Below are 23,018 nucleotides of genomic sequence, written 5' to 3'. Positions count from 1 at the left end.
GCGGTCTAGCGGATATCAGATCTGGTCGAATAGAACTGAGATGCTTCTTTGCTCTTTGACCGACACAAACTCAATGACCTGCAGTAGACCTCGAATGTGGGCTGTTTCATGTCTGCCCAGACATATCCAGTCCGAATGCAACGCAGGGTTCCAGATGGCCATGGCACTCCACCTCAAAGCGCTGATGTCGGCTACGATCTTGGCCCAAGTATTTGCGATGCTGCGAGATGGATATAAGAACCCCTTGATGCCAATGCTCTGAGACGTTTTTCTCTTTCTCTCCATCACGCTGGTCCGTTAGATTTCTTCTCATTGAACTTGTTCGACAGATTCTCAGGCTAGTCCTGTTCCATTCCTTTCGAGACACCTTCTTTACACATTCCGATTCGTCTGGTACGATCAGAAATACACTCCTTCCATTGTCGAACAGCTCTCAGCTACGCAAAACGCCCCGATCATTCAAAATGCTTGCCAAATCCCTTGCCGCAGCTGCCATTCTTGGCTTCTCCCTTGTCGACGCTCATATGGTCATGACCAACCCGGTTCCATACAACTTCAAATCATGGGACAACTCGCCAATCGCGGGTGATGGAAGCAACTTCCCTTGCAAGGAGACCGATTACACTGTGACCACGGAGAACTACTTGACGAAGGGTCAGGAGCACACTTTGGAGTTCCAGGGCGGTGCCACTCACGGTGGCGGCTCTTGTCAGATCAGTATCACCTCGGACCGTGCTCCTACTAAGGACACACAATGGAGTGTCATCAAGTCAATTGAGGGCGGCTGCATGGATCCCAACGAGGCTGATACTAACCAGGGCGGTGACGCAGCGATGAAGAATGGGTTCAGGCCCAGTTTCATCATCCCTGACGACTTCGAGGACGGCCAGTATACTCTTGCTTGGACCTGGATCAATCGTATCGGGCAGCGTGAGTTCTACATGAACTGTGCCCCGGTTACGATTAGTGGCGGATCTTCCACGAAGAGATCAGATGTTGCCGCTGTCGAGAAACGCGCGCAAAATTACCCTCCTATGTTCATTGCCAACATCAACGGCTGCAAGACAGAGCATAACATGTCTCCTCGATACCCCAACCCTGGCTCCGTGGTTGAGACTCTCAACGAAGCGCACCTCATCCCCGATGCCAGCAGTGTTTGCTATGAAGGTTCGCCGACTTGGGGAGACGCCGGTTTCAGCAGTGGCAGTAGCTCTGTGGAGCCTACCTCGGAAGGGGACTCTACGGGAGCGTCTTCTACTCCAGTAGCTCCTACCGAAGCAACTCCTGCCACGACGGAGGCGGCTACCCCTTCTATTAGCATCGGAGGAACCGTAGCCGTTCCCGAGTTCACCGGTGAGCTTACAGCTGCCCAAACAACTGAGCCTGCCGCCGTCATTCCTACTCCTTCCTCAACCTTCATGTCCGTACCTGTACCAACCGCCACACCGACCTCCTCGCCTAGCACAGGCACCATTTCGACCGCTGGCGCCCTTTCCGGGCCGTGCACCGACGAAGGCTCCTGGAACTGCATTGGAGGCTCGTCCTTCCAGCGCTGCGCCAGCGGAACATGGACGGAGGTCCAAACCCTGTCTAGCGGTACTGAATGCACCCCGGGCCAGAACACGAATTTTGCAGTCAAGGCTGTCCAGATCAAGTCCCGCATGCTCAAGGAGAAGCGCTCCCGCAGGCGCGCACACGGCCACATTAACATTCACTCGTAAATCAAAGCCAAGGGCATTCATCGGCTGGTCGGGTGGCACCCTAAGCTTGCTTACGAGTGTTTACATCCTTACACTCACTTCCAATCACTTCACTACTATTTTTGTCGTGATGGATCCTCTTACCTTCGTTTCATTTCGTGTATTTACCATTTTTCTGGCGGGCAGCGGCGGATGTGATTTTCGCGCAGAAAACCTATATGGATTTGGGTGCATTAGGTAGATACCGTCTTATATCCAATCAGTCTTCCTCTCATGGATTTCTTAAAGATCTCTGTTTCGTATCATAGACGACTGAACATAGCACTGGTTACTGATATTCGCCTCAGCCATGCTTGGGCCCCCTCGTCCACGTCACAGTTCTAGCCCTAGCAACCATAGACAGTATGAGCTTACTGCGCGTTTCAAATCGGGGTAACAATCCGAACTCAATTTAACCGCCGTATCGTTCTTCTTGGACCAATGGTTGGCACTATCAAGCACATATCTCAGGCCCCGTTACGGCCTGATTCCAATCTCACAGAATCTTTGACTAGTCTGAAGAGTCTGACCGCTGCTCGATACTAAGATCAGAAGGATGCAGTGTTTCTGCAGGCTGTTCCACGTCATATTCCAGGATTAGCTACGGCGCTTAGCAATAGCCAGTAAGAGCCGCTCAAGCGGCGTGTTATAGAAGTGTGAAGATGATTGCTTGCTATGCAACTTCTTGAAACAATGAAAATGATATTATGGTTTTTTTTTTGTTTTTTTTTTTTTTTCAAATGGATTCAACGAGTCGGGTAAAATGGCAATGGTGATAGTGGCCAGTCACGGTTTTTGTAGTTTGGGTTGTCTTGACTCGGCACTTTACCCTTCACGGCGCTTAGACCTAGGGTTTACGGCTATTTGATATATGCTGAGCCCGTCTCCCATAATTGAGTGGCAAAATCTACCTGAGAAACTTCTTGTAAGTTGATGAGAAGTAAAGGTTCCATAATTAATTCAGATTAGTATAGGCACTGGCACGTGGTCACTGGCATCGATCCATGTGCGCAGGCCGCGTAAATGAGCTTTACCATCGCCATGGAACTTATCAAGAAGCCCAATCCATCGATTTCAGCCATCAGTCCCTTATTGAATTTGGTGAAGTGACCCTGGATTTCATGTCATAAATGTCACAAAATAAACTCTTGATTGAGAAGAGCGGGTACTTTCTGACTCTCCTGCTGTGTGATGGTCTCAGATCCATACAGCAGACACAACTGCCATCCCTACTCTTATAACGAAGCATTTTTGTCTTCGGTCAGCAACAGGGAATATAACGGCCCTTCCACTATTGGCAAAGTCTTGGCCAACGAGACATTGTTGTGCCGGTCCGTCGGGGGATTTCTTTATCAAGCACAAGCATCGCTGGTAGTATGCTGGGGATCATCGTGGCAGAATTCGTGCTGAAAACAAGATCTGCGGATGGCCGTTGATTTTTCCGAGAGAGTTGCGAACTACGAGGCAGGTTTGTCTCTTCTCATTTGAAAAAAAACCCATGTATTCCATAGTGATTTGTGCAGAATTGACTGATGAGGTGGTTTTGTGTAGACCCTGCCTTCCCAAAACAAGAAAAGTACCATCCGTGCGTGCCATGGACTCCAAAGGCAAATGTTGCGAGTGGCAAAGAGCTTTCCCAAGCCTTCTGCACAAACAGACGGTCGTATAGGAAGCGGCCATAACTTAGCCAACTCGTCCATCCAGCTACCTCTTGAGATATTGAATTGCTATTACCCATCCAGGGCTGCTCGAATCTCCCCTTGTCTCATATTGTGTCACGAGCAAGTATAAAAAGCCTCCCCTGACTGTCACTCTGGAGATTGCGGTTAAGCGAAAGCCGGAGACCGATGGTTCAAAAACTACAGTGTTTTGCAGCACATGTAACATTAATGAACCCCAAGATATCGACTAACCACTCTTATACCACGCTCCGTCAAAGAACAGCAATCGAATCTGGAACAATGGAATAGTGTGTGAAGTGAGCCGCTGAATGAAAGAGCCTCTAGCTGCAAAGAAAAGGCTGCAGCTACCATCATTGAATTTTGCTGGACGTGCATCGCAGCTACCACGCAGACTCCTGTACCGCAAGCAGCCGAGTTGAGAGAACTAAGATCTGCCCCCAATGCGGCCAAGAATGCAACCAATTCTTGCCCGGCAAGACCTTGTACAAGAAGCCGCACCGGCCCAAGGCGTCAAAGACGTAAAGGCGCGGTCGGTCCTCAAACCCGCCACGCGGATCGCCGTCTTGGAATTTCTCACCGAGTCACCAAAGAGCCAAAGTATGACAGACAGGCGAAGAGATAAAGACATTCGGCGCCTGCGAGATAGTTAATGAGGCGGAAGTATATCGGCGTTACGCCGGGAAAGACGGGACCGAATGTCCGTTTGATCAAAGGCCGCTTGATTGATGCCAGATGCATGAGAGCTCAAGGGCTTCTGGATCCGTTACCGTGATGAAAATATCTCAGCTTTGGGCTTGCAGGAGATGGAAGTCAACAGTAATAGTCGGCAGTCATCGGTTGGCTTGAATGCCATTGGCAATGGCGAGTCCGATATGTCCTTGACGAGATGCTTGAGATTGTCGTCACGCTTGGATAGGCCATCTTTGAATGCTTTCACTAAGCTGATATGGCTGGATAAGCCCAGGGTCAGGACTCAGGTAGGTCTGGGATATTTGAGGAAATCGTTGGTGATACGAGCTCTTGACTGGGGAGGTTTCAAGAGAGCCCTCAAGCAGCAATTGCGGCCTTGATTGGGAGCCCTTAGAGGGTGCGAAAAAGTGATACTGAGTTTTGATAAAAGTGCTCTCCCACCACTCGTAGTGATCTTGCATGCAGTTACTACAGTATCTCTTCTATAACTATTGCATAGTTCTGAAGTGGCTAGAGAGATTGAATTTCAGTTACTCACAGTCCCTGACTAATATCTTAATACTTCTTCCTCTTCATTACCGCAACTCCGAGGACTCTAATCGTCTCCAAACACTCTTGTCTTCTTAGTCTCTTCCTTCTTTAGCCCGTCGCCTCACCCAGATGAGATCTCACGCGCCATATCATCTACGCTTTCTCGTCATTCTGGACACCCACGGCCACGGAGCTAGATTACTCTCAAAAGGAAACAAACGCCGCCATCCTACGCGGCGACATGACGGAAGGATCCAAGTTTGACAAATTCAGATCTGTCCTAAAACCTTCTCCGAGTTCAAAAAGCTCCCCTTATGCTCGTCACCGCTAGCAACCACAAATTCACAATGGACATTCATCAAATTTCGACAAAAAAAAAGGGCAGATATATGGTCACCACTGTAATCAGATTCACTTGAAAAAGAATACGACGACTATGAAGAATATAGGGAAGGATGATATAGGGAAACGCGATAATCTTTCTAGAGGAAGGAACGCAGCATTTCACGCTAGCGAACGGCGCTACACTCAAGGTACACGCCATCTCTTACGACCAAGGCCTTTCAGTGCCGCTGCGGTACGGCCATAACTTGATGTTACTAGCGATGTTGACGAAGTTGTCACCCACGGCCCGCCGAGGGGGATCATGAATACGACGCGAACAAGCAGGCTGCCCCGGGCTTTTGACGCGTCGTCCAAGCACGACCACGGATTGATTGCGTTGGTCACATCGACTAGATTGAGCGCAAAGCCCGTGGGACAGTGGCCGAGAGTCAGCGAGAAGCCGTCGTATTTAACAGATATTAATAACAGGAAGCCTAACATGCTAAGTAGCTTTCACAGGTCAGCCCTGAATAAATGAAATCATGCGATTGCACAGGAGACGAGCACCAGATGAGGGGGAAATGTCATATACTGTTCGTCAATGCTGCGGTCGAGGGCACTCAGAACTATTGTGCAGCCGGCAAGCTTATCGATCTTGAGTCCTAACCAGCTACATGAGTGAGGCATATTTCTATAATTAATTGAATATGAAACGACGTTCAGTCTAATTTGTGAAACCAGATACAGTACGGCAATGAGGACTTTTTGATTAAAATCACTGCTGTCCAAGGGCTAGGATTTATACACTAAGCACGGCAAAGCTCCATTCGGCGGGCCACCTGAAAGGCAAAGGCAGAGCTGTTGCACGCCGCGAGCGGAGGAATTAATAACAGTTGGGATCGAATATTATTTTCTCTCCATAATATCGGTTAAATGGAACAGTGGCCCGGGCAGTAAGCCGGCATGCTCTGCTGATAGTACTTGTACCCTGCAGATACAGGCAGAAGCTCAGCAAGAGCAGGAGGCCTCAATGTCTGTTCGAACCACTTCTACTAAGACTCAGGGCACAGTGGTTATATGTAATGTGGTGCTACCCGAATCATGCCTGTAAATCACCTTACCTAAAATTATCCATTCAATCTCCTGTTGATTAACCCGTCGTCCAACTTAGTGTTAACGATAACATAAACAGCCGTTGGTGCCTGACGTAGCAGGCCTCAATACCCGCCAAGACACTGCCCCAATCCGGTCATCGCAGGGCTAGGGCTTTCCCGCACAGACGCCGGGCGATGGACCAACTAAGCGAAAATTTCGACCAACTTCGTGAGCGACTTTGATCCGCAACCTCGAAAGACGACAACCAGCCTCACGTCGACAACAATGGCCTCTCGTCCTACCGTCTCTATCGCCTCCGGTGAGGGCAAGCCCACCGGGGCTACTTGCCCCCTGCCGGCTGTTTTCAACTCGCCCATCCGTCCTGATATCGTCCAGTATGTGCGATCTTTGATTTCAACGCAGGAGTTAGATGAGAATTCAGATTTGTGATGGATTCGAGATGCGAAGTGGACGCTTTAAAAGAGAAAAGCAACCGGACTGACGGTAGCATTATAGGCAGGTTCACACCGGTATGGCGAAGAACAAGAGACAGCCCTATGCTGTGAGCGAGAAGGCTGGTGAACAGACCTCCGCTGAGTCCTGGGGTACCGGTATGTTCAGGCATTGAAGAAATGGGTATTGCATAGGTGAAAATGCTAATTCTACGTCTCAGGCCGTGCTGTCGCTCGTATCCCCCGTGTCTCTGGTGGTGGTACTCACCGTGCTGGTCAGGCTGCGTTCGGTAACCAGTGCCGTTCCGGTCGCATGTTCGCTCCCACCAAGGTCTGGCGCAAGTGGCACCAGAAGGTCAACCTCGGTCAGAGACGTTTTGCTACCGCCTCTGCCCTGGCTGCCTCCTCCGTTCCCTCCCTCCTCTTCGCCCGCGGCCACCGCATTGCCAACGTCCCCGAGGTCCCTCTCGTCGTTGACTCCAAGACCTTCGAGAACGCCGCCGTGACCAAGACCAAGGCCGCCATTGCCCTTCTCCAGGCCCTTGGCGCCGGCCCTGAGCTCGTCAAGGTTTCCAAGTCCCGCAAGCTCCGCGCTGGTAAGGGTAAGCTCCGTGACCGCCGCTTCCGCCAGCGCCGCGGTCCTCTCGTCGTCTACAACCCCGAGGTGGACGGCAAGGAGCTCGTCCGCGCCTTCCGCAACATTCCCGGCGTTGAGACCTCCCCTGTCTTCTCGCTCAACCTCCTCCAGCTCGCCCCCGGTGGTCACCTCGGTCGCTTCATCGTCTGGACCTCCTCTGCCTTCGAGGCTCTCGACACCGTCTACGGCACCACGAGCTCCCCCTCCGCTCTCAAGAAGGACTACCTCCTCCCCTCCAACCTCGTTGCCAACGCCGATCTGGCCCGCCTTATCAACTCTTCTGAAATTCAGTCCGTCCTGCGCGCTCCCAAGGGTGAGGCCCGCACCAAGCGCGCCAACGTCCAGAAGAAGAACCCTCTCCGCAACAAGCAGGTTATGCTTCGTCTTAACCCGTACGCTGCTGCGTTCAGCAAGGAGAAGCTTGGCCAGAAGGGTGTTGAGAGCGAGAAGCCTGCGCCTCTGGCTGATGGTTTCCTCAAGACTCTCCACGAGGAATAGATGGCTCGCTCCTTTTCTCTCTTTCTAAGGTCATGTTGACGTGATGGTTCAGGATTCGGTTTAAAAATGGTAGCAATAAGCAAATGAACGGATTTGCAATACCCAATTTCGTTTTTATTTAGTCCTCACGTGTAATGGATAAGTAATGATTCAAGTGCTGGAGTCCCATAGCTGTATGCCTCTAGTGCTCGAGTAAAGATAGAGGAGATGACGTCTCCCTAAGCTACAGACCACAGTACATGACTCGTAAAATTAGAACGGCCCAGCTTACTGCATAAGTCTCTGCTGCATGACTGTGCACCAGCACCAGCGGCAGCAGAATTGTCGGTAACGAAGTTGCAATCAAGTCATTTTTAGACCAGACAGCGAAGCGAGCCTTTGACGTCGACGTAACTTCGCAAGAGTATCTCAATTTGGCTTAGCCTGAACGAACTATATTACTAGATTCTTATAGTCGAATGTCTCATATTTCAGCCGATGGCTTCTCAATGGACAATTAGACCCGGGTGATGCTATAACACCCTGTGATATACTATATTACTTCTCCGTAGCTTATCTTCTATCCTAACGGCCACTTGTATCTACTCGTACGACGATTGATGCATAAATCTGCCCGTAAGATTTTTTTTCGACGGTGCAGGGCTCGGAATTTCGGGAGTTACATCCAGATTGAAAGGCCAAGACAGAGCCTTGCCGGCAATTAGTGCAGGTAGTCTACCTCGGAGGGAATGGAGCAGGGACTAATCCCTCCGGTGGCGATATATGCTGGACGAAACCTCCCAGACACTTAAGTCAGTTGTTTGCTAATATGCTCGGGATCCGGCCTCAAGACCCGCGACCCTTCAGAACGGCTATTTTATCCACTCGGGCCGGCTCTATATACGGAGTTGCTCAGACAGGTTGGTAGCCGGGAAGGCATCAAGCACAAGGAGCAGAAAAGTTGCAGTTGGACAGTACCGCATCCTTGGTTTCATCGAATACGCAGAGTAAACCAGAACCTCTGCTCATCGAGTTCGATTTACAATGGAAACAAGCGCCGGTGTCTGGCATGAGCTCATTGTTGAGCCTTCTTCGCCGAGAGCACAACCTAGCTCTCTTGACTTGAATTGGAGCGGTCGAGATATGGATTAGGTGTTTCTCTTTTTGCGCCCTGCGCACGCTATTCTATAATATATTGCTTAGTAGGTCTGGACGGGTGAGAGTAGCTCTGCAACGCCAGATAGACAGAAATGTAGCTTACGAGGTTACGCAGTGAGGGATGCTTGCGGGAACTCCCGCCGTCCCTTTTTAATCTCTGTAAGACGTAAGTGCAAAGTATCATACCTCGCATGTCAGGCAACGGGTTGCCTGAAGGTTCCAGACTTGCAACCGTCCGGGAAGCGGGGCCTGTATCCAGACGATGAATGTCGAGGTGGGCGCCACTTAACTCGGCGCTCAGCGCTTAGGCGAGTGAATAGTGCGCTAAACGGGCCCGAGACCTAACTACGGAGAAGGACACATATAGCGAATCGGTGTAGTGAACAGCTTGTTCCGATAAGTTTGCCCGATCCTAGGGTTTTTTAGGTAGTATTGCCGGCTTGTTGACCTCGAACATCCAATATGTTTCGTATCCTGTTTCGTAACGGAGTAGGTTACCATGAAAGCGACGTCGTCCAAGAAGTATAGGTAACTGAGCCGTTATTTAGTGCTGACTGGGGGCCCCGGGATCCTGGAACGAATGACATTCTCATCCGCCTCCGGGCGACAGATAGGAGTAATCTTTGTACGACTTCGACGTACGCCGTCCATACTATGCGCATTCGGTACACCCGGTTTCCACCCGTAGTGCCGGTTGCGGTTCCGATGGAGTTGGAGGTGGCTACTTATCCTCATATTTCGAGAAGAAGGCCTTGGTGTATGCCAGGCCGGTAGCATTGCCTCAAGTCGTGTCGGTTGTCGCACACAAATGAAGCACCCTTGTAGGAAACTGGGTACTTTATGGTAAGTGCGGACAAATCAGGCCACGAACAAACCGATGACCCATTCAAAGCGAATGCCGAGACTCGATGTATAGGTCATTAGGCCTGGCGGCGAACGCCAGACGGCCCAGACATGACTACCGTCTTAACTCCACTCGGCAGTTGTTATGATCAGAGCCCGTGCATGGGGAACCCTGTTCGTCCGATGAGGGAATTGTGGTCCGGCCCTGGCGCTATATCAGCGCTCAAGATATCGGAATATCCGGAGTCCACAATCTAACGGCGCATAAGCGCTTACACTACGGAGTAACCTCCCAGGCTCTGTAAGTTGCGCACGGGGATATAACAATGGGGCAAGTCTCCTTACAAGGTATTTGCCCGCTTCGCGTCAAAGGATTTTCTTGCGATTGGCGTTGCATGCACTCCTGACTCGTGCAGACGGTACCAAGGTTGCAACGGCATACTTCCCTCTTCGAAATAGCGTCTTGCTTGAATCCTTGCCATATTCTATTCGCGGCCTAGGTCAATATGCAACTGTAATCGACGTGCAAAACATCCTCGTACCGAAACTTGACTAGCACATAGAGTGGTACGAGATTTATCGTCCTAGTGTGAAGGCAATTTCCCAGGGTTTCCAGCTGCAGTACTCGAATTCACCTTGAAATGACTGACAAAACAACCGGTATGATGTTGGAATTGTATATTCTGTTCCAACGAAGCGATCCCTGCTTGATAGAAGAGCTATATGGAGCAGGCGTCGCAGACAAAGCAGGCTCGGCATATTACCCACTACCGATAATGTGGGAGATGAATTGCGTCTTCAACCTCTTAACACGAATTAGTTCCTGCCGCACTCCAAGAAAGAAACACTGTAGGGACCCACAGAGTCTGGTCAATAAGGCTCATGGGCATCTTCTCGTCTAGCAAGGAGGCAATGGCCCGTTGTTGCACCCTGAGTAGTCTGTGGGCTTTTGGGGCCTAGCCGGCTAGGTGCCTCTTCGATGAAGGAAGATGCGCGATATTAAAGCGTGAAAATTCAATCGCTGTGGATAATTTACCGATGACAAGCAGGGGTTGGTGACAACTCAGCCGGGGGTAGATAACATTCCAGCAGAGCCGAGGACCAGCTTGTGAGCATGCAGCGGTTTTGTTGCTCTCGAAGAGGGAAGCACGTGAGGATGCTGGAATTCTTTGGCAACGACACAACACATGACGTAGCTCGGCATTGTGCAATTTGAACCTCACTGTTTGAATTTGTAGTCACAGTTTCAGGGCCCTACCAGCTTGTCATGAAAATTAAAGCCAGATGGTATTATTGTTGTCACTGAATTTTCTACCTGAAGATCCTGTAGCACAGGCAGGGACCATGCATAACTAACCATTGAATTTCTCGTTGGCATCAACTCGCTTATGCAGCACCTCAGCGGCAACCTACAGCTTCATCAGCCCTTTCCAGGTTGCACCTCCACGGGTACAAACCACAGCCCGGCCAAGTCTCGAACCTTGCACATCGTGGAGGGGCCTTGTCTGAAATTGATGATGAAGTGGTCTCTAATTCATCTCCCACAATTTCAGATCTTGAGAGCCGGAATCCAAAAGGTCATTGATCTACGTGCTAGTACACTGGGATCCTGGCTTGGTTTGATGCGCTTTTAGAGGCCGACGGTAGCGTACCGCTTTAGCCTCTTTTCTTGCTGCAGATTCCCTTTTGTACAGATTTTTTTTTTTAGCGTCATGCTAACAAGTGAGCGCCCGGATAGACTGCCACCATTTTCATATGTCTCTCCGGACTCAAGGGCCGAGGGCCTACTCATATTGAATCCCGCCCCATGGCCTAGCAGTCCTACCGGGAATGTATGTGTTTAGGCGACCAGAGACCGACAAGGGGATAATGGACGCCGTCGGCGTTAGGGCCCAAACCAAGAGCAGAGCGGTCCAGCATTATTCTTTTGGTTCCTGCCAGAATGATAGCGGAGACCTTGGCCCCGCCTTGCGCGAAGGAATCATAGCGGGCACGGGAGCTTGATTGATTGGCGTAACCGGTACTTTGTGACGATGATCTTGATCATCGTTCACCCAGATTTGATCTCCTTATAGCTCCGTGGCGGGCCTAGGTCCGACGGCGGCATGGGAACTGAGGGAATGAGCGGGCAGTATGCTCACTTAGGCTGGTCCTCCCATTCGCCGATTACACCCGACGGGGCTTTGGCGAGGTCCAAGGGGATGAAGGAGTCGGCCATGATAGGGCAAGCAATCTCAGTATACGCACGGATAGATTGGATCTAGACTCCATCGGACCAATAACCTTCCAACCGGAGATTTTCCCATTTTGCTGGAACGATGGGCGAATCTGGTACGGAGTGGTATATGCCATTATTGCCAGAGGACATAGTCCACCGTCCACACTGAATCTGAAAGATACTGACTCGATGCCGCATAGAGAATCGCAGATTATCCGCAGCCAAAGGGGTGGTTTATGGGGCCAGCATGGAAACAATGAGATTCTAATAATAACGAGGCTGTAGATCCGATCGCCAAAACTCGAGACTCAACCGGGCAGACCGGCAACATCAAAATGGAAGTCAAAGATTCCTGAAACCGGGATTTAGTCTCACCTTTCACTGTGCTGCAGGAGCCGTCCACGGGTGTTTCCACTTAGCGCAGCCATCCCCGCGAACGACGAGGACGAACTGCGAAACAAAGCTAGTCTCACTCTCAAGTCCCTTACGGCTATCTTTTACACTGGAGGACGGAAGTGTATCTCAAAGAAACGGATACATTATCTCGAGGCTGCCCAGGGGACCGAAAAACTACTATCACAAGTGGTCCCAGTTTATCTTCAATACTGATGCCGGTACTGGTCCCAATAAGGAAAATCCACCGAAGCACCCAGCAGATTCGTCTCTTGGGTTTGATACCTGAGTAAGAAGTAATGACTTCGCCATGAACAATATTGATGACTTGGCGATTTCCAGTCAATGCGCGCAAAAGAGTCGGACCAGGTACGGCGCGATGATCGACCGACAGGCGAGCGGGTGAGACAAATGAAAGGAGCTCAAGTCTCAAACACTACGAGGGATCCATCGCTCTGACATTGGGTCTAGACAAGACAAAACAAGGTTATTCTCAAATGCCGTTCCGAGGATGCAGCCGCCCCAAATATGTATGGTGAGGTGGGAGTGAGAGGATCGTTTGAACCGCCGTCAGAAAATCCTTCTTGCGGGGCGCAGGTGGAGTCAAGTCCGAAGCGAAATGAACTAAAGAAAAAGCCGGCAAGGAAGAGAAATGCAACAGAGCAGATCAAATCGCTCATTTTAGTACTCAGGAACCGAATGGACGTCGATGCAGTCTGGAAGAGTTCGCTTGCCTGGGCTCTGGCACATACCTGAGTCTAGACAAGCAGGAATGTTGGGCAACCCAGTGGATCGACAGCACGGCTATGTCGGTAGGGGAGTGTCCGAACGGAAGTAAATGATCCATACCTATGCGAAACACGATGTGTCTGGGTCAGCCCTGGAGGCTGTCACGGGTACCCTGTATGCGAGCCTAGGTAGTAGGTAAGTATCGCGGGTTCAGGCCCGGAGAACTTCCTCGTCAACCGTGAACTCGACTCCAGTTCCTGTCGACGGTCTCCCCTGCTTCTCCCTTTCCACCATACCACTTTGCTCTTCATCTTCTCCGCTCGGTGCCCGCTTCGTCAGTCGTTTCTTGTCCTTTGAGGGTAGTTTGCCGTGCATCTTTCAGTCCTGCCGTCCCCCTCGTGTCTCCGCGGGACCCCCTTGTCCACAGCAGGGTTCTCGTACCAGGGCGGCCATCCAGCGGTAAAGCAGTCATTGAATCTGGTGTCTTTCCCCGCGTCCAAGCCCACAATATAGCAGTCCCAGCCCTGACAGCGAATCGCTGATCGCCGGTCTGACCCTTGTCCCATCAAGATTTCGCCGCCGGCATGACATCCTGCCCAGCGCTCATTGTTTTCCGTTAGCGGCTGCAGCAATCTGGCCAGCATCAGGCCATCTGGTCCAATCAGGTACGTACGGGCGGCTCTCAGTGTTGGTTCTGTGTTTCCCTTGTGAGAGTACATTCACTCGAATCGAACAAGGGGAGGAAGGGAGAAGAAAAGCAAATTAATGGAAATAATAATAGAATTTATCCACTTTGTCACCACTCCGGCCTTGGATTCGCCTCTTCTACACTTGCATGTGGAGGCTACTGCTTGTCGACAAACGGGCGTCTTTCTTTTCTTTTTGCCTCTCGTGTTCATGCCCCCCAAGGCTTACCGTCCGGTCTCTTTCTGACTGTGTTGCAAATCGCAGCCTCACAAGTCATCAACCTTCTTTGTTGCCTGCCTTCGGCACAAGCCTCGCGCACTGTGAGGAGGCCATTTGCAGCGGAGGCTACTCGAGGCCGTTGGCCTGGCTGGTATGCACTAGAGAACTAGTAGTCACCCGCTTCCAAAGGACTGGGGGACTTCGGCTGGATTCCTGCAGTAATCCTCGCATGGGGAGCTCGTCCCGAGAAAGAAACTAAAGAAGAATCAGTTTCAGGGCCGTTTGCGCCATGAGTGTCCACCTTTAGATCTCATCCTGGTACCCACTGAGGCCCACACACTTCGTCTATTCTTTTCCTAGTGCACGGGAGCTTCCAGTAATCCGCGTGGCGACGACCGGTATATCCTCCTGCGGAGCTGCTGTCCGAAGTATTCCCCATTGTGGACAAATTGTTCATAACTAGTACCACGTTCCCGTCGCTGCGCCGGATTATATACCGGGCCTTGTCCTGGAACTTATCTCCAACGGGGTTCCAGGCCCTGATTGACTACCTGGATTGTGGCCTGCCACCTGTCTACTCGTTCCTTCCAACACTTTTCATTTTGTTTACGCTCTCTACATTACACCAAATCTGCCCAACCAAGAACAAAAGGAGAGCAAAGGTATGTACTTCTACGTGACTTGGCATTCACTCAAGGCTATGCCCGCAATCTGTTTATTCTCCTGGCTAACCTTGCGCGTGTTTTCCAGGTTGTATAAGGGTTGGCTAGGGCTTAGCCCAGGCTCTCACCCAGTTGCCTGAGTGCCTCATCAAGCTTTTGATAGAGACCCACGGCGACGTTTCGGGAACGTGTTTTTCTTTGCCGGCTAGAGGCCTGGCGCTTGCAAAGAAGGCATTCGTCTATAAAACGAAACGAACGCCATGTCGTCGGCCTACTATATTGGACCCTTCGGGCGTATGTTACCTATTGCCGATGGTCCCACGGAGCAAGAACCGGATCGTCCAGCTAACCTATCAGTTCCGGGATCCCATCCATATCAACTTCCACCGCCTCGTACTACAGCCCCATTACAGTTTGGAACAGATCCATTCTTACGTCCGCGAAATCGAGCCGACAGGCTAGACGAGAGAGAAGAGCCTTCCGTTTACTCGAGCAGTCATGGGTACCAGCAAACGAACGAGCAGCTTCCCTCTGTCAGTCAACTTCTTACACCTACCGCGCAATTAAGCCGGTCGCCGTCACCATATAACCCAAGTGCTTTCGGGATCTACTTGGCGCCAAACGAGCCTGGAGAGTCACCCCAGCGCTATAATGAGACGAACGCGCCCCCTACACAGGAGCGCTCAAGCATTTATGAAAGATCCAGGGCATTCCCGGACGTAGCAACCTCGCCACAATCAAACAATCTACCTCCTATATCTCACATTTCGACTCATGCTCCTGGCCGTAATACGCCGACGTACTTGAGTCACAACTTGAATTCACTTCACCCGCCATACCTACCTAGTTTTCATGGCTATAATGAGGAACCCAACGGCAGAAATTCCGTGAAGACCCAGTCACTCAGTACAACCGATTTGGGTCAGCGTGGTGCTTCTGGCAAATCAGCGAAACCTCAAGTACGTCTGCACGTCGTGGATGAGCGTTTCATTGAGGGCGAAGGCCTATGTTATATATACGCCGATGGCTCTCACTGCCCCAAAATCATTGATGGCATGCCGGTTAACGCCAACTGGGGGGTCACGAAAGCTGGCAAGCCTCGAAAAAGATTAGCGCAAGCCTGTCTTACATGCCGGGAAAAGAAGATAAAGTGTCATCCAAACCTGCCGAAGTGTGACCAATGCCAGAAGTCTGGGAGGGAATGCAGATTTGAGAGTGCGTAAGTATATGGACAACAGAGTGCCACGAACCTGAGTTGCTGACCACGTTCAGACCCCGTGGACACCGCGCAGCATCGAAGGCGTCGCAATCCACGAGAAAATATGATATAAGACATAATACTGCAACGGAGAACTCTAACAATGCAGGTACCTCCAGTTCACTATATTCTGTTGCGAGGGCTTCAGAGAGCTCTACCTCCCTCCCTGGAACAAACTCACAGTCTCCCCTATCTGATGACTCCATGCTTACGCCTTCTGCTGTGGATAGCAACCATGACAACATTACCGATCCCGACCGGCAATTTGCAGCAAGGCCGCAGCACCTTCCCGGTGAACGTGAGCGTATGTCGCGGCATCCAACAGGCAGCGCTGCCAGCTCACCGTCCGCGGACTACGCGGAGATCTTGACGGAGATCAAGGACTTGGATGAACACGACCCACTGGCGACTGACTGGAGATCAGACCCCTATGCGGTCGATCCAGAATCTGCAACCCATTTCACCGAAATGTACTTCACATACGTGAATGACCGCTTATACTATTTATTTCCCCGAAGAAGGTTTCTCCTTTGGCTCAAATCATGCCATACGAAGTCACTCGCCGATAATATGCTTCTTTACTGCATCATGGCTCTGGGATCTATCTTCTCAGACCGCCCTGGTAAGATCACAGCTATGAGGAGATACTCCCGCATTGCAAGATACGCCCTCGAGCATAGCCAGCACAGTCTATCCTTACAGCTTGCACAGAGCCGCATTATAATTAGCCTTTGGTACTACGCAATTGGCGCACTCGTGAAATCCTGGGATGCTGCCGGCGCTGCAGTGCGAACGGTATGCGGCCTGCGTTACAATGTCGAAATGGGGGGAGTTATTGCAGAGCAAAACCAGCCTTGCGAGTATGGCCTACATCCACAAGCTCTGATAGAATGTCGTCGGCGGACCTTCTGGATCGCTTTTCTGACTGATGTAAGATATCATTCGCCTTCTCCCCGCTTTTACCCCTTCTGAACTCAGTTGTCCCTCTAATTGTCGTTACACAGCGCCTGTCGTGCTTCTACGCCCCTTCAACGACCTTCATCTCCTCCCAAACAGCCTTCCTACGTCTCCCTTGCCGCGAAGAGATCTACGAAGCCCAGGAATACACCACAGTTCCCTTCTTCCAAAATTTTCTTAATCAAGTCCCCTCCGAATCGCACGAACTCTCCAACCTAAGCGTCTTGGCACCCCTCATAGACGTGATATCAATATGGGGCGATGTCTCTGACCACGTTTTCCGCCTATCTCTCATCCCGGCCGATTCATACAACGAACTCTTCGAAGATTTCTATACCGCCATAGTCCGCCGATCAGACCAGTGGCTCTCAAGGCTTCCAAACCACCTAACATTTACGGCCGTGAACCTCGAACGCAGCAATCAAGCACGAAACATTGACCATTTCATCTCAATTCACCTTTTGTATCATGCCGCCCTTCTAAAACTCAACCGTTACGCACGGGCACAGCTCCTTAGACCTGGAATGGCAAAACAGTACGTTCACACAGCCCGCAACCATGCTGCCGAGATACTCCGCACCGCACTCGCGCTTGAACGTTACGCCTCCGATCACAACGTCTCTCCAATGACAGCTGACCCGACCCCAAGGGCTGGAACACTACTGCTGGATCCCTTCCTCGGCTACATAATCCTCTCCGCAGTAGACGTTCTCAGCGCCGGTGGTCTAGTTATCGACTTGCCCGAGTGCATCAACCTTATCCGCGGTGGACTCGACGTTGTCCGTGACCTCAGCAGCTTCTGGAACAGTACGAAGCCGCTGGTGTCGGCTACAGAATCGCGCTTAGAGGCGCTGACTGAGGCGCACCACTCTGTTTCTACGAGTCGCACAACACATGAAGGGAGAGTGGCTTTCTTGTTCGATGGCCCCTCGCTGGACAGTCAAATCCAGAATGGCGTGCAGAAGCAGGATTCGTCCGTAAATGAGGACCTACTATACGGCGGTCTGTCAAGGGAGCAGCTATTCCTTGCGTTTGGGGTGATGGATGTGTCGTATTCGTTGAGGAATGTGGTTTGGGTTCGAGCGAGGCGCGAGTGAGTGGGGGTCTGTTGGTCTCATGGACACTGTACGAATATGGGTAAATGCTAGCATGTGCGATATACGATCCACAAAATTGCGGCCTTGTGTTGCATATAGATATTATGTTTTCGAGGCTCGCCCTGGCCTATAATGGGTCGTGTTGATTTTGTTTTGCTCAGCTAATATATATTCCGATCGAGCTGGCTGTATATGATGTGATAATAAGACCAAGCACAAGTAGCAACTTAGCGTACGGCTTCAGAGACCATGCTTCAACATTATCCAATTTTTGCGCGAACACTACCTATTATTTGATATTGAATTGCTAGGCTTCCCATGGAAACCTACTTGACATTCACCCATCGTCGGCACCTGCTCTCTCAACGTCTTGGCCGGGTGAATGGATTCCCATGTTGTCACCATTGGATAGAGAATGATGATGCCATTAACTCCGGTCCGTCATTATGTCAAGTCATCTAACGCACATTTGTCTACTTTATCCCCGCACTCCATCCACGTTATCCCTCACTATCCCCCACCATTGATTGACCAAATACTCGCCGACTATTTACGTACGGGTCAGGACAAGATGTGCAGTTTCACACGGCTTAAGATGCTGATCAAGGACAGGCGTCGGCCAATCGGATACGCCAAGTTCTGTCCAGGCCGCATACGACAAGAAGAAACCTGAATATTGCCTGACAGTTGAGCTTCGAGACAAGCTGAAGGGCACATTTGATACGAAAAATCAGAGCTTGCGGGAACGGATATTGCTAAACGCACCACGCCTTGCTTGTGTTATGCTGCTATAGCGCGGCTGGAGAATTAGGTGCAAGGAGCTCGGAATTAGAGTCATTCTTGCCCCTAGTGTTCTCAGTGGCGATTCTGTCGCCAATATGCTACGGGAGTGTAGGCGTTCTAAGAACTATAGTACATCATTTACGACCGTGGTCTGTTAGCTACATTAGCAGCTAACGATATTCTTAGGGTTGTCCCGCTTTCGTGCCCATATATTAAGGAGAAGGTGACACATTGTTCCACTGAGGCTGAAGATCTTGTACAATCTTCGATGATAACGCAGGATACTACCATGAAAGCGATAAGATTTGCTATGATCACAAAGACCACGGAGCCGCTCATGGTCTCAAACATCTACCCCTAACCCTTTCGCTCAGGAACGGACCAGGAACCAGCCGTCTCAGGGAGTGTTCTAGTCAATTCGTCATCTGACTGGGACAATAGCAGAGTCGGAGCGTGGGAAGAGGTCGTCCTGGGCCCGAAAGAATCCTGGACCTTGTTCTCAACCACATGCTACTCAAGTCTGCAGCACACAACTTTTGGGGTCATGCCTGGACAGCTCTGGAACCCTTGTGCAAAAAAAGTGTCTCGCCTGTTGGGGATCCGCTCAAGCCTAACTTTCAAATGCCTGAAGAATCAGAAGTCGTCTTCAACCCGCCTCAGTCTGGCGATGTGTTGGAGTTCATCTTGAAAATGCGGGTACCCACCCCCTTCCCTCTTCCCAGCTTGCTTGAGATGCAGTGGTATCTGCATCGGTTATTGCCTTGATTTAAACTGCCGAATATGCTCGGGATACACACTTTTGAGCTCGAAGCCCATGCGGCGGAAGAAATGGAAATTTTGGAAGAACAGATAAAGAGGTGCAAGAAGGTGGCTGCTAGCGTTCCCTAGGCTCTGCACGGCAAGGATTTGAAGCTCTAGGGTTGAAAAGAAAGCACCTGAACACCGGTACCACTGTAGTGCAAGCAGGACATTGGTCGAAGCAGCAAGTCATCGCACAATCCCGCTCGTTTTTAGTATTTGAGGTTTCGCAAGCTGCTGTTTGGTATCATTTTGGAAGTTGCGACTATAGCTGTTTATATATATTTTGTCTTTCGGCGACTTTTTTTTCATGACCACTGCTTTCCAGAATCTCTATAAGCTCAAGTTAGTCGAGTATGCCGAAATAATGTAATTGCTTCCTACCACATAAATTTCCTCTAACTGACTGCGAACATAAAGTGCAGTAAGAAGCCGAGCCTAAAACGGACGAGACGTCACTTTAAGTACCAGGGTGGAGCTCCGCCCGCCGCTCTCCCTCCGCATTCAACAGAGAAAAAGTCAACATCACCGCCAGCAGCCACAGCACGTCCATACTGGAAAATGAACCACAGAATTCTGTGACTCGAGGGAAAAAATCACAACGCACGCGTAGGCAGGAATTGCCGGTCTCTGTTCTGCCGGTCCTCACTTCTATGCCGGCGCAAATCATCGACGGAAAGGAGAACAAGAAAGCTCTAGAAGAACGCCAGCACTTTGAACGCGTCTTGCCGCATCCACCGCAATGAATAATAACAGCGAACAAATACCCCGCAATGATGCGGATGCCGATAATAACGAGGCAGAGACCTATTCCCTCCTCATGTCCTACCCCGAAGAACTCGACTACTACGCCGTCCTCGGTCTTCCCCGCGACCCTCCGCCTACAGACGGCGCAATCCGCTCCGCCTACCGGACGCTCACTTTAAGTTTCCACCCCGATAAGCAGCCGCCAGAACTGCAGGATGCGGCGAAGCAGCAGTTTGAGCGCATCCGCGAGGCGTATGACACCCTTATTGATCCGAAGAAGAGAGTCGTGTATGATCTATTAGGCGCGGAGGGGGTGCGCAGGGAATGGGGCATTCATGGAGCGATGGGACGTGGTGGCGAGGCGGAGAGACAGGAGAAGCAGGGACAAGTCGGGGTCAAGACGATGAAGCCGGATGAGTTCCGGAGGTGGTTTCTTGAATCGATGAAGAACAGAGAGCGCGCGGTGCTTAATTCTTTGGTTAGGAGTAAGGTATGCTATGCTGAATACCCATCCAAATGTTCTGTTGTACTAGATTTTCTGGAATGGTTATGTGCTGTGCATGTTATGGTGCTTGATCTGACGACTTCAAAGGGATCTTTGATTGTGGGCGTTGATGCTAGGGATATGATTTCGGTGAATGAGCGCGAGGGTGAAGTATACTTAGAGATTCCTTCGGCGAAATTGTCAAGCTTCGCGGTGCGGTATTCCTTTGTCACGCCGTTTCCGACGCTACGGGCTGTTATGGGAGAGGATGAGAGGGAGGATGCTGAGAGCGAAGTCGAGGAAAAAGAGGAACAAAAAGCTAGCCAGAGTCCAGAGTTGGAGATATATGCTGGTGTTGCAGGCGGGTTTCAACGCCTCTTCAACAAAGTCGAACTGGAATGGGAAGATGGCGAAACGGAGCTTCGAGAGGTAACGTCTGGGTGTTCGTTTAGCTGAGTGCGAGTTATCACTGACAAAATTACAAGGTACCTCTCCCTTTAATCTTAAGTACGCAGAATGTCACCCTTGGAGCGAGCACCAGCCGAGTACTCAGCGATCCTAATCCCAAGGGCATCCTTAAGAGATGGCCGTTCTCGCTCTTCCAGGACACGCTCGTCAGCGTTGAAGCTACCGCCCTACCGTCTACAACGGTGCAGGCGAATGTAGCCAAGAGCATCGTCGTCACACCTGGAACGAGGCCTTTTAACGTGATTCTTGGGACTTTCTTCAATCGCTCCATTTTTCAGGCTCCACCGATGCTCAACCTACAGGTGACCAAGGGAATTGGTCAGAAGAAGACCGCATTCTGTAGCTGGTCAAGTGGATTTATTGGATGGCCAACTTTTATTGAAACATTATTACTGCCTTTTGCTGGGGATGGTCTGTCACTGGAGGACCAAGCAATCAGCCAACTCCAGGTCGGCATTGCATCTCAGTTGTCAAAACTCGCTCCCGGCTTAGCTGAAGAGGACGAAGACATGCCGGGATCAGCGGAAGACGACGAGGAGGAGGACGAGTTTGAGATGCTCCGCGCGAAAAAGCGCGAAGAACAGAAGGCCGCCGAGGCCTGGCACATTGCCATTTCTGCATCGCCGGCCACGGCTGGCTTCATATTCAAATATTCCCGCAACATCTTCTCCGGCAAACCAGCCACCGATGCTGCTCTCTCTCAGTGGAGCTCTGAGAAGCACTACTCATTGCCACCAGCGAACGAGCCGCGCTCCGTACGGCTTGAAATTACTAGTACCGTTGATATGAACCTGTCGCTTAGATGGAGTGTGCACGGTTCTCGACAGGTTAGTGAATTGACCCGCGTGGGCTTCGGAGTCAGTTTACAACCTCAGGGCCTGATAATGTCGCTTTCCTGGGCCAGACTTGGGCAGAGAATAAGACTTCCGATTGCCATTTGCCCGATTGATAGTGTCAATGCGGACTCGGCCACTCTGGCAGTTGTCCTCCCGTGGTTAACATACTGCGCGGTTGAGTTTGGATTTATACGGCCCAGGGAACGACGGAATCGCCGGAGGCTAATTGCTAAACGACAGAAGAAACTCAGGAAACTTGTTCCTCAGAAGAGGTTGGAAAGCACACAGGCCATCGAACTCATGGCAGATCAAGTGCGACGACGGCAGGATAAGGAGTACAGTAGAGGGGGTCTTGTCATTACCAAAGCAGAATACGGGCATTATCCTTCAAAGCGGAATGCCGACCAAGGCGCCAAGGAGCCCGGGGTGACAGATGTTACTATCCCTGTGGCTGCGTTGGTGGATCATGGCCAGCTCATCATCTCTAAGAAGACGGCTAAGGTGCGTTTTACCACCTTCTCTCTCCAGTCCTTGACTCTATCAAAACACTGACTTTCAGACAGTTCCAGATTCTTGGCTTCCATGACCCGGCGCCTCTACTGCCGAAAACACTGAAGATATGGTACCAATACCATGGGAAAGACCATTATGCCGAGGCTACAGATGCAGAGGGCGTCACTTGCCCTATGCGCTCTCATCTGCTTGCCGCTTGACGCCTTTGGGAGACATCACATCAGTCTTGCTTGCCCAAGACTACGCATATCGGCTGTACAGCGACATCTGTACAAGATCTCCTCTACAATACGGCTATTGGGCAAACTCCTCTCCTCTTTGTATCATCTGCTTAGATTTTTCGACCATATACTTGTCTCTGTGGGAGACTTGGAGTTTTCTTGGATATATTAGCGACCTGTTTTGCGTAGATATAATGTTTTGAGACATTGACAATATACCTCTTTCTTGTCCGCTCAATTTCTTCGTAATAAACTTGGTTATTCTAGTTGGTGGTCACCAGATCTATGCACGGCATTTATAGCGGCACCAAGACCTTCCC

At 50.7% G+C, this 23,018-nt stretch overlaps 5 protein-coding genes across 5 annotated transcripts; all 5 read left to right on the top strand.

The window, feature by feature from the left end:
• Window positions 1-77: 77 nt before the first annotated feature.
• BDW70DRAFT_140678 (lytic polysaccharide monooxygenase AA11 family protein) lies at window positions 78-1,974 on the top strand. The gene has a single exon (XM_073737662.1). It carries the CDS (start codon window positions 465-467, stop codon window positions 1,719-1,721), a length of 1,257 nt encoding a protein of 418 aa, XP_073593800.1. The 5' UTR covers window positions 78-464; the 3' UTR covers window positions 1,722-1,974.
• Window positions 1,975-6,123: 4,149 nt separating this feature from the next.
• BDW70DRAFT_140676 (60S ribosomal protein uL4) lies at window positions 6,124-7,805 on the top strand. Its single transcript, XM_073737661.1, has 3 exons — window positions 6,124-6,456; window positions 6,578-6,672; window positions 6,735-7,805. The coding sequence occupies exons 1-3, from the start codon at window positions 6,347-6,349 to the stop codon at window positions 7,646-7,648; spliced, it is 1,119 nt and encodes a 372-aa protein (XP_073593799.1). The 5' UTR covers window positions 6,124-6,346; the 3' UTR covers window positions 7,649-7,805.
• Window positions 7,806-13,559: 5,754 nt separating this feature from the next.
• BDW70DRAFT_140671 (uncharacterized protein) lies at window positions 13,560-14,288 on the top strand. The gene is made up of 2 exons (XM_073737660.1): window positions 13,560-13,633; window positions 13,750-14,288. The coding sequence occupies exon 2, from the start codon at window positions 13,804-13,806 to the stop codon at window positions 14,131-14,133; it is 330 nt and encodes a 109-aa protein (XP_073593798.1). The 5' UTR covers window positions 13,560-13,633; window positions 13,750-13,803; the 3' UTR covers window positions 14,134-14,288.
• A 427-nt stretch (window positions 14,289-14,715) lies between these two features.
• BDW70DRAFT_88492 (Zn(II)2Cys6 transcription factor) lies at window positions 14,716-17,899 on the top strand. Its single transcript, XM_073745109.1, has 3 exons — window positions 14,716-15,755; window positions 15,809-16,724; window positions 16,799-17,899. Exons 1-3 carry the CDS (start codon window positions 14,797-14,799, stop codon window positions 17,846-17,848), a joined length of 2,925 nt encoding a protein of 974 aa, XP_073593797.1. The 5' UTR covers window positions 14,716-14,796; the 3' UTR covers window positions 17,849-17,899.
• A 2,054-nt stretch (window positions 17,900-19,953) lies between these two features.
• BDW70DRAFT_140666 (J domain-containing protein) lies at window positions 19,954-22,899 on the top strand. Its single transcript, XM_073737659.1, has 4 exons — window positions 19,954-20,666; window positions 20,769-21,089; window positions 21,146-22,465; window positions 22,528-22,899. Exons 1-4 carry the CDS (start codon window positions 20,172-20,174, stop codon window positions 22,675-22,677), a joined length of 2,286 nt encoding a protein of 761 aa, XP_073593796.1. The 5' UTR covers window positions 19,954-20,171; the 3' UTR covers window positions 22,678-22,899.
• The last annotated feature ends 119 nt before the right edge of the window (window positions 22,900-23,018 follow it).

This window comes from Aspergillus foveolatus (genome assembly GCF_047715535.1).
Source record: "Aspergillus foveolatus strain CBS 279.81 unplaced genomic scaffold BDW70scaffold_44, whole genome shotgun sequence".
NCBI classification, from domain to species: Eukaryota; Fungi; Ascomycota; class Eurotiomycetes; order Eurotiales; family Aspergillaceae; genus Aspergillus; species Aspergillus foveolatus.
The sequence above is the reverse complement of the archived record's forward strand: the minus strand, read 5'-3'. Positions and strand labels throughout refer to the sequence as shown.